We start from the raw sequence: 11,160 nt of genomic DNA, 5'->3' as shown, positions 1-11,160 counted from the left end.
CCAGGTAAGTCTCAAGTCATTTTTTTCTCGGACAAGTTATTAAATAAAAACAAGTTCCACCAAATCGAAATACCCAAAGTTTGACGTTGTTGTCTGGCTGTCTTTGTGAGATCTTTGTGCCACATATTTTGCATTCTGCAGCATTTGGCGTCGAAATGGTAATTTTGAAAGCTGAAGAGGCAACCCTTCCACGACATTTTGATGCCTATCTGATATAAGAGGGTGTGTTTCTCCAATGAACACATAAGGTAGGTATAGGGAGGGTATGACTGATTGACTGGTCCAATCATGACAACGCCATTCTCAGCCTGTGCCCATACCGGGTAATATTATAAATATAAATATGATAAATTTATTTTATATTTTATATTCAATCTGAAAACATGAAATGAACAACACTCAAGTCATTCAATTCACTGTGTCTCAAGTCAAGTCAAGTCCTGAGTCTTTAACTTCCAAATCCGAGTCTCAAGTCTCTTATTTTTTGTCAAGTCAAATCACAAGTCATCATCAAAACAGTTACTCCAGTCGACTCGAAGTCCCCATCTCTGGTCCTGAGCATTGGGCTCAATGGAGGAACCTTAAGTCAGTGAGATCCGTCATTGCAAAATGTACCATCAGATATTTCAACTTCAAAGCCTCTTGGAGTTAGAAAGGTAAAAAAACAAAACAAAGAAAAATCACTGTCCCCAACAGCAAAAGTCCAACCATCATCTTCTCTTCAAAACAACTCTTTTTACCCATTTATTTTGCTCTATATTTTATCCACAAATCGAGCTCCTGGTGGATAAATAAAGTTATTTTAAGTTGAAAATCCAAGATGACTTCAAATGATATTCCTATTACCTTTAGAAGCTGCATTTGAAAACCCACTGAGGATAAGTTTGGTTCCTTCCATCTTCTCCTTGTCCAACAGGTGTGGCCTTCATTATCATGACCAAATCCCAAGATTCTTTGCACACTGGTAATGAAGCAACCAACGCGGGCAGTAAACCACTTTTAAATGTGAGTATGTAGTTTCAGTTCAGTTGAACAGTAACAGTACGACTGAACACCACAAGCATTAAAACCCCAAATGAATGAATAAATAATCCTTTAGTGACGTATAGTCTTAACAACGGTTAAGTTGCTTTAATCACATTCACTTACCTACACACTGAACTTTTTTCTACACCAACGACACCTAAGCAGCAATTCTGGGTTCAGTATTTTGCCCAAAGACACTTTAACACTGGAGGAGCCAGGGATCGAACCACTGATCATGTGATTAGAGGAAAGCCCTCTTTACCTCCAGAGACACAGCTGACGACCCTCAGTGTAAAACCGACTGATTCCAGCTCAGTCTTGGTGGTCGACAACAACAACGACCTTTGAAGGCTGTGGTTCTTGTTGATGTTTTGAAAAGCAGGCTGAACACTCACCTTTTTAACTTAATTGATTTCCTTTTAATCCTTCTTATGATGAATCCTTTTTAACTAGTTATTCATGGTGTTTAATGTAGATCTTATAGCTTTAGGCCGTTTTAGGAACTTTTAGGCAAGGCAAGGCATCTTTATTTATATAGCGCATTTCATACCAAGGCAACTCAATGTGCTTTACATAAAGACAAAACATTAAAAAAAAGGATAAAGTTTTAGGAATAATATCTTGGGCAGTTGCTTCGATCTATTTTTAACTACTTTTAGCGTTGATTTTATCCTGCTTTGTTTTTAACTTTCCTTGTTTGAACTGGGATACAGCTACAATAGTGTCTTCTTTTTTGTCATCTGATATTTTAATAGGCAGAACAGTGAGAGTCATAGACGGGATGACAAGAAGCAAAGAACCACTGGTTGTATCCAAACTGTTGTCCACTGGTATATTACCAACAATAACAACCACAGCAACAAGCTTCAGACTGGTTTTACTGGAACTTCATGGACTGTTTGGCCTGATGGAGGTGAAGCAGAGGTCAAAGATCACCAAAAAGACAAAAACATTTGGATTCACCCTCTCTGGACCGAGAAAGCTCATAACAAACTCCATTAAAATCCCTCTGTTATCTTTCAACAGTGTTGCTAAACTACTTAAAAACCAGCCTCAGGGGATCATGATGATCACTGGTGTCAGGACACACACAGGATTTCATGATGTTTTGTTTTATTCCAGTTCTGACTTTGGGATTTAACGTCTGGCTGACTGTAACGCTGACACAGTTGAGTGCTGAGGTAACACCACAGTGACAGTGCAGATAATCTGACAGGTTACAAATAAGTCAACAGTTAAACCAGATTATCTAAAGCAGTGAGTAATCCCTGACCGCACAGGAAAAGTGTGTGTATGCATTAAGGACACACAGGTCAAAGCTGCACGAGCTGGTCGCTCCGCAGATCTGAAAGCTTGATTAAAAAGAAACAGCTTTTGTTGTTGCCTTCACAGACAAGAACTGAAACAAAGACCAAACCTGTTTCTTATAATTAACAGATGAGACTTTTACATCTGGTTTCACAAATTATGACCCGTTATTATTGAGTAAATATAATCAGTTACGTCTTATTTAATGACATACACACCTGACGTACGACACGTAGGAGCTCCACTGCAGATACTTGGGGATCGTGTCGAAGTTAACGAAGAAGCCGGAGAGCAGCAGCACTGGTATCGCCGTGACCGGTCCCACAAACGTAGCCACCTGCACCAGAAGTACCAGGATGTAGAGAGACAGAGAGAGAACTGATGATCTGTCTTCTGTGTCGAGGAACCTCATACAGTTGTGCTCATAAGTTTACATACCCTGGCAGATTTTGTAAAATGTGTAGCGTTTTTTAAGGAAAACATTAATGATCAGGCAAAACACATTTTTCTTATTTTTAATGGGATTCAAATTAAACTATGAAACATCTAAACATACACAGAGTATGTAAACTTTTAGGGCCACTTGATTTAAAAAGAGCAAACACAATAGGGTGATAATAAATGGCTTCAGCCAACCACTAACTCTGAATAAAATAATTTTTGGTAACCCTTTAATTTAAAGGCCGTTAATTACATGATAATGTAAAGAAATAACAATTAATTGCTTAGTAATTTCAAGAAATAGCCTAGAAATAACGTTCAATTTCATAGTAATGCCATGTTTTTCATGAAGGCAAAAGATTACACATGCTTTACATGCTTCGAATTTTTTTGGGGAAAGGCCAGAATCTTTCTCCACCAAGTCCTTGCAACTGACCGTTATTTCCGGGCTATTTCTACGCAATCAATTGTTATTCCTTGGCTATATTTCTCAACATTACCATGAAATTGACCGTTATTTCTCGGCTATTTCTGGACATTATGATGCAATTAATTGTTATTTCTTGGCTATTTCTTGATATTATCACATAAGTTACAGGGTTACCAATTTCTTTTTTTGCATGATCATTTATATTTTCTGAAATATGGCCAATTTTTCACAAGTTCTGCCAGGTAATGTAAACGTATGAGCACAACGGTATCCACTAATGTGAAGGTGAGCTGGTGTACCTGCAGCGAGGAGGAGGCGGCGCCCACCAGGAGGCCGAGCGACTGGGCGACCAGGGCGGTGCAGGTGGACAGGGCGATGAAGAGCAGGTAGCGACTGGCCTCAGGAGGCTGCTCCGTCATCCAGTACACAATGCTGCAGTACATGATGGGGCAGATGACCTACAATGACACTTTGATTAACCTTTATTGAGACAGTGGATCATTCACAGCAAAACTCTTCAGCTCATGTGAGTTCATAGTAGTTGTGTCAGGTTTTACTAAAGGTGAATAACATCCATGAAACACCATTAAAACAAATAAAAATCTATATTTTCATATTTTCTAACATGTTGTGACCAGATGTTAATTATATATATTTAATCTAAAGATGCACGTCTATAAGAACAACATACACATACAGTATACTCTGTGTCTTTAGAAATTTAGAAATTCCGTATTCAAATTAAACCTCCAAGTAAATCTTTTAAAATCAGTATGGTTTTGGGATTGATTTACATTTACTCACCATTTATATCCCCAATATAAGCAAACCTACATCAATATACATATTTATCTTCTAGATATACTATATGTCAATATGAAATTATTGTTACTCATATCCAATGTTTTCACATGTATTTATTTAACATGCATGTATTCATATGGAGTACATATATAAAAACATGCATATACTGTACATATATTATATTTGTTTAACACTGTTTAAAAAAAAATAATTAAAATTTTAAATACTTGAGTTACAGCTAACTGTGTGATTGTAAATGGCATCAATAAAAAACAACCACACTAGAAAATTGTCACTTGAAATCCTGTAAAAATCATTTTAAACTTACAAATTTACAAATGTTTATACTTATATGTAGATATATCATCTTTGCAAATATGATTTGGCATACTGTATATGATAATATATATGTAATATAAATAAATAAATAAATATCTACAGATTTTTAATGACGATAAATATAATGATAGTAATAATTCCAAATACTTTTCTACAAATCAATTTAATTTAACCTTTAACAGGTTCATTGAATATTTCAGTTCACATGTTAACTACAAAATATAATCTGGTTAAGTGTGAACTATTATTTCCTGAACTGAAACCTGAGTTGATGTCAGAAACACAAGCTGAGTGCACTGTAACCGCTTTAACACTGGAGTGCAGCAGTGAACCATGTAGTTGTGTTTTACTATGTGTGTGTGTGTGTGTGTGTGTGTGTGTGTGTGTGTGTGTGTGATTTGTTTCCACGGTGATCCAGCCCCACCCCTCCAGACGCCAGCACTGTCAGCTCACCTGAAAGGGGATGTCGGCCATGGTCTTGGCCAGGTAGTAGGCCTTCAGGCTGTACCAGTAGTTCAGATGTTCCCTCAGGAAAACAGACATCTCCAGAGGAACTGACACAGTGAATGAAAAATATTTATATACATATGAACAAAAAACAAACACCCCAACATGGAACAATAATAAGACACTATTGATTATAGGTTATACTCACAGGTTAAGACAGTTGGCATGAGCGCACCAAACATGATGAAGAGCATGGAGAAGAAGAGGAAGCCAGTGTTGTTGAACACTTTGCTGGCGTCATTGCCGATGTTTAAATAGAGCAGGCCTATTAACACACCTATGATGATGTGGGACATCAGTCTGAGGTGGGTCAACACCTGACAACAGAGCAGAGGCACAGAAATATCAACACACAGTCACACACTTTATCATTCATCATTCAAAATCGGACAAAATATCACTTTAATCAAAGCTCCATACAGTATAAAGGTAGATGTTTGTGTTAAATCTCCATACAGTATAAAGGTAGATGTTTGTGTTAAAGCTCCATACAGTATAAAGGTAGATGTTTGTGTTAAAGCTCCATACAGTATAAAGGTAGATGTCCATGTGTAGTGTAATTATAAAGCAGCTCTAGGTTCTATATTAATACTGTGAAAGTATCAAAGCCTCAGTCCACAGAGAAATGCACACAGCCTGTATTCAGAAACTGAGCCTTAAAACCAGCCGTCAGGACTTCCTGTCACTTTGTGATGTCACAACAAAGCAGTCACCAAAAGCCCCACCCCCTCACCACCTGGACACACCATCCATCCAACAACAACTTTACAGGATTTGGTTTCTCTGAGTGTTTTATTCTGAAATCTTCTCTATTTTTATTGGATCACTCAGAGAACAGTCAGCCAATCAGAAGAGAGTAGATGTAAAACTACATTCAGGTGTTTGGTTTTTTTGTGTGCATCTTTTTATGGAATAAAAAAACGTCCATTGGTCATATCTTTGACCTTTAATCCCTTTTTTCAGTCGTCACCCACCTGGTCTCTGCATATCGTTATGAAGGTTCTCTTGAAGAGGATACAAAACTGTGTTAATGTGCTTGTGGCAAACGTGTGGCTCTCTATGTGTCCAGCATTCTGCAGAAAACAAAACAAAACAAAAAACAACAAAAGTTAATAAAATACACATAATTAAACAGCAACTGATTTTACAAATTACACCGCATACAGCAGGATTATGAACAGCACAAGAAATGTTTTTACTTTGAGAGGAAGCAACACATAAAGTTCATTCATAAAGGCTAAAGGCTGAGACACTCAGATAATCCACCCACCTTGGGGTACTTTGCGGCACACACCCCGTTGTTTCCACACTGGTTCTTCTTCTCCTCTAACGCACACATCCCTCCCTGGACGGCCTCGAACAGAACCGGGTTCAGGTCTCCGTACTCTCCTGACGCCACTTCAATCACTGAGACAGAGACAAAGACTTTGTTCAAACACTATCATCATCATCATCATCATCATCATCATCAATAAGCTGTGGCAGATACGTGACCGAAGGAGAAGCGAACGCACCGAAGTCTGCAGGGTTGTGGTAGGTGGGGCAGTAGAGGCCCAGGCTCTTCAGGTAGGGGATGAGGTAGGAGACGGTGCCTTTGTAGATGCACTGTCCCTGACTGAGGATGTAAAGCTGTGGACGGACGACGTCATCATTAAAGGGATAGTTCAACATTTTGGCAAATTGGCCCATTGCCATAATCGCTATTGTCTTAGCAGTAGGTTCGTTACCTTTAATTGTCAGTGCAAGATAAACTAAAACAACTCTGTCTCATAACGTTCTGTTATTATCTCATAGCGTGGTGAATGTGCCCACCAGAGCGTTGTGGAGTTGTTGGATTGTGTATTTGATGAGTTTGATGAGGGAAACCAAGAAATCCAATTAGCCTCCGTAGCGTAGCTCTGAGCAGCTCGCCGCTCGCAGCTCTGCCCTGCTGTTCTAAAAATAGCTTGCACCGAAAATTAAAGGTAACGAACCTACTCCTAAGACTGTAAGGATTATGGCAATGGGCCAATTTGCCAAAATGTTGAACTTTCCCTTTCGGCGTAAGTTTAACCCATGGTCTAACGCATTGTGAGTGATCAAGTTGTTGCGACTTCAGCACAGACAGCCAGATAGAAAAACACTGCTGTCTTTGTAGCGAAGGCTCCAAGCCGAAACGCATTGAAACGCATTGAAGTGCTTGCTTCTGATCTAGCCCCGAACCAAAGAGCAGCATCTTTGCAACAAAGTCCTGAGTTCCAAGTAGCACTCCTACTCTTCGGCTTTTTCATTACTCGCTAGTTATTGTTAGAAACAGATGGGGAAGACAGATAGGAACACTGATGCGCTCGGTAATTGACTTGTCAGGGCTTCCACATTAGCAGCAAGCGACTGGAGGAGTGTGGGTGAGTTGTGTTTTTGTCTCTTTTCAATAGAAACCATGGGCAAAGCATGTGTTTAACGCCTCGTATTATGGGCTGGGACCCTGTTTGTACTGTTGACGATGTATGGTGCTGTTCTGAGCATAATTTGTGGCTATGAGTGCCTGGCTTTTTGATGGAGGTTGGCTCTTGGCTCCATAGACAGCAGTGTTTTCCTATCTGGCTGTCTGTGCTGAAGTCGCTACAACTAGAGGAGTTTGCGGTCTGCAAACTTGATCTCTGGAGGAGAGGGGGGGCGGTTGTTCTGGGTCTCACGGTGCGATAGAGCATGGGTTAAACTTAGGCCAGAATATCCCTTTAAATAACCTGATGTATGAACCACTTTTCAAAATAAAAACCTCTTTCGTGCTCTGGTCCGTACCTTGTCGAACATCTCGAACAGTTTGGCGCTGGGTTGGTGGATGGTGCAGATGATGGTCCGTCCTCCCTGCGCCAGCGAACGCATCAGCGAGACGACCTGATAGCACGACGCACTGTCCAAGCCGCTGAGCAGAGACAGAGAGGAGGTTAATCCTGTCTTCCTTCTGGGTCAGATTGCCCCAATCTGTTCACTTCCTCCATCCTTCCTTTCTCCCTTCCTTCTTTCCACAATCCTTTTTCCCTTCGTCCTTACTTCTTCTTCCTTCCTCTTTTGATCCAGTTGACCTGGTCTGTTCCCTCTCTCCATCTTTCTTTCCATCCCTTTTCCCTTCCTTCTGTGGCAAGGTGAAGAGGGCCCAGGCGGGGATTGAACCCACACCTCCCGGGTAATAGTCATGCGCGCTTGCCAGTCACCCGAAGGGACATCCCGTTGGCCAAGTAGCCAGGGCGCATGATCAGTTGGAGGCATAGTGACAGGACCACCACTGTCACACTTCTTTGCACAATCCTTTTTGCCTCCCTCCCTTCATTCCTTCCCTTCGTCTTTACTTCTTCCTTCCTTTTTGACCCAATCTGTTCCCTCCCTCCTTCTATCTTTCCTTCCTTCATTTTCCCTTTCTTCTTTCCTCCCATTGTTCCCTTTGTCCTTCCTTCCTTCCTTCTTTCCCTTCGTCCTTCCTGCCTTCCTTCCTTCTTTTTTTCCCTTCGTCCTTCCTGCCTTCCTTCCTTCTTTTTTTCCCTTCGTCCTTCCTTCCTTCCTTCTATCCCTTAATCCTTCCCATGAGTGCAGATCCCGGGGGGGACAGGGGGGACATGTCCCCCCTAATTTCTGAAAAACATGAATTATCCCCCCCAATAAAAATACCCCAAACTATTAAAAATTTAACAAATGTATTTTCAGACTTCACATTCTTCACATCTAAAAAGAAATTATTGAAATGGTGGAACAAATAATGTTTGACAAAAGTATTTCTGACTCCACATCCCATCTCTGGTCTCCTCCACTACGATGCAAATGAACGGGTAGTTTCTACACAGACGCTGATGATATCAGCAGGCTTTAAAAAAACGACCCCCTCAATCTTAGGACTTCACATTTTGATATTCATCCATATCCATATAATTAATCATGCATAAAGTTCCATACACTGGGAGAAAAGGAAGATGGTGAGAAGAATTGGGGATCTGGGAGGGTCGGTGGGAGGCAAAAGATAAGAATGTGAGTAAACATTATATGTCAGAGACCCTTTAAATTATAATTTACTAATATAACAGCAGTGATACTCACTGTTGGCTGTTTAGGACAAATAAACAAGAATGGTAAGCACAATAAAGGATTCCCTGTGCAGTACTTTTTGAATGATATGCCGAGACTCTGCGGAGTTGTGATTTATTTATTATCCCATAAGGACCCACGGTGACACGGGTGTCACACCGCCTTCAAGTGTCTTGGAAAGCCCCTTACACATATTGATGTTGAACTTTTAACTCATGAAGTCCCTAAGTGACATCTACTCAACATCCTGGTGCAGTCACATGACTCTCTGTGAATCTCTCTATCCATGACAACATTTCCAAGATGGTGGCCAGCAGAGTTGGCACATTTCACAGAGGCAGCTACTTTTAAAAACCTTGCTTTCTGTCAATAAAATAAGCCACCACCCATTTCACAATGCAAATCCTTTTATAACATGTCCCTTGTTGTATTTAACCTGTTCTGACCTCATTTTTTGAAGAAACTCATATAAAACAACTTAAGAAAATATTGCTGTGACATATAGGTCACATCGGGCCTTAGTCTTAAAAAAGTCAGGAAAAATACCATGTGACGCCTATGTCACAATGAGAAAAATGGGAAAGAACTGCTCAATTAAATTAGGTGATTCAGGTATTTTGAATTAATATACTCTATGTTGTTCAATTTAAAACATAATTTAAAAATGTTAACATAAAAATAATGTCAAATTCAATCAATATTTGGGCGGAGTTTAGCTCAGTTGGTAGAGCACCCGCCCCATGTGTTGAGGCTATAGTCCTCGCTGCAGGCGGCCCCGGTTCGAGTCCCGTGTCGGACGGCCCTATCCTGCATGTCATTCCCCCCATCTCTGCCTCCCATTTCCTGTCACACTCTCAACTGTCCTATTGAATAAAGGCATGAAAAGCCAAAAAATATATACTAAAAAAAAAAAAAAAAATTCAATCAATATTTAATAAAATGATATATCAGTCCGGAAATTGAACCACAGATTTAGCAGAGACACTCTTCTCAGTAAATGAACAAGATTTTAGTATCCCATGCTGGTCCCATATTCATGTAATTATGCTTTTTTGCTGTATTTTTTGTAACAAAATAGGATACAGTGTTCAGGATGCACTGACGATCATCAGACGCGCAATAGATGTTGTATACAGAACAACAAATACAGCAAAGAAGAATGAGAGTTTACATAAGAAAATATTAGGAAACAAATAAGAAAAGTTAACTCAGTCAAACAGTCATGAACCAGGTTTGAGACAAGGGTTCTGGACTGCTGTACTGATGGGAGAGAGGGTCCATGTGGTGCATTGTGAGAGAACGACGTTTTACCCAGCTCAGTTCTGACGAATGGAATATGACCCAACTATCAGTTCTGTGAGTGGGTACCAATGTTTTCTGATTTTATAGTTAACAGAGATGATAAATAAGGAGACAATAACTGTGACAGGGCTTTAAAAATGGATAAAAACCAATGCTGTTTTCCTCTTACTGTCAGAAATGACCAGCCGACATTTTGATAAAGAGTGCCGTGATGGGTATTATATGAATCATTGGAAATGAAATGTAAGGCTGAGTGGTAAACAGCATCCAGTGGAATCAAAGTGGAACTAGCAGCTCTTCCATAGATGTCATCTCCATAGTCTAAAACAGAGAAAAAATAGTGTCTCCAATTTTTTTCCTGTGGTGAGTAGGAAAACGGTGCTTATTTCTGTATAGAAAGCCAAGTATTGTTCTTAGTTTAGCAATGAGGGTGGTGATATGGTGCTTAAAATTAAGACAACTGTCCATCCAGATGCCAAGGTATTTGTAGTTGGAAAGAAAATTGTGGTTGCACAGCTTTTAAGGCTTCAGTAACTGGTTAAAGCCTTCAATATGAGGCAATATTCGCATTTCTATAGTGTTTGCCCTTTTTTGTTGTGAAACTTGTCTTAAAAAGGTGTTAATAGTAACCAGCAAATTTGTAATTTTGATATAGGTTATGGAAATGCAAATAAAAGGTCAAATTTGTGTTACAGAGCAAAAGAAAATGTCAAGCCCATTTATTTTCAAGTGAAAATTTAAGTTACCAAAAAAGCCCGATGTGACATATATGCAACATTCCAGATCTCTGACAATAGGTGGCGCTATTTCAAAAAAAACTTCAAAAATGTGTTCCATGCATTCCACTTGGTCTGTGTTTCACCCCACTTAATTTTCCTTCAAGGATAAATGGGTCTGGGTTCTTATGGGTTATTTACCGGCATGGTATGAGTTGCATATGGGCAAAA

The 11,160-nt window shown here is 39.7% G+C and overlaps 1 protein-coding gene across 1 annotated transcript in view; it reads right to left on the bottom strand.

The window, feature by feature from the left end:
- The window catches only part of LOC146975607 (ATP-binding cassette sub-family G member 4-like), a 22,663-nt gene that overhangs the window by 1,243 nt on the left and 10,260 nt on the right, over nucleotides 1-11,160 (bottom strand). The window contains exons 7-14 of the mRNA XM_085794401.1: nucleotides 7,637-7,760; nucleotides 6,370-6,484; nucleotides 6,126-6,262; nucleotides 5,830-5,928; nucleotides 5,004-5,172; nucleotides 4,802-4,902; nucleotides 3,505-3,663; nucleotides 2,553-2,671 (exon numbers count right to left, since the gene is read on the bottom strand). Of these exons, the coding sequence (XP_085650527.1) occupies nucleotides 2,553-2,671; nucleotides 3,505-3,663; nucleotides 4,802-4,902; nucleotides 5,004-5,172; nucleotides 5,830-5,928; nucleotides 6,126-6,262; nucleotides 6,370-6,484; nucleotides 7,637-7,760 (1,023 nt within the window). The remainder of the gene's footprint in view (nucleotides 1-2,552; nucleotides 2,672-3,504; nucleotides 3,664-4,801; nucleotides 4,903-5,003; nucleotides 5,173-5,829; nucleotides 5,929-6,125; nucleotides 6,263-6,369; nucleotides 6,485-7,636; nucleotides 7,761-11,160) is intronic.

The sequence above is a fragment of the Trachurus japonicus genome, chromosome 13 (genome assembly GCF_045865225.1).
Source record: "Trachurus japonicus isolate A0001 chromosome 13, Traja_1.0".
In the NCBI taxonomy this organism is placed as follows: domain Eukaryota; kingdom Metazoa; phylum Chordata; class Actinopteri; order Carangiformes; family Carangidae; genus Trachurus; species Trachurus japonicus.
This window is presented reverse-complemented; position numbering and strand designations above follow the sequence as displayed.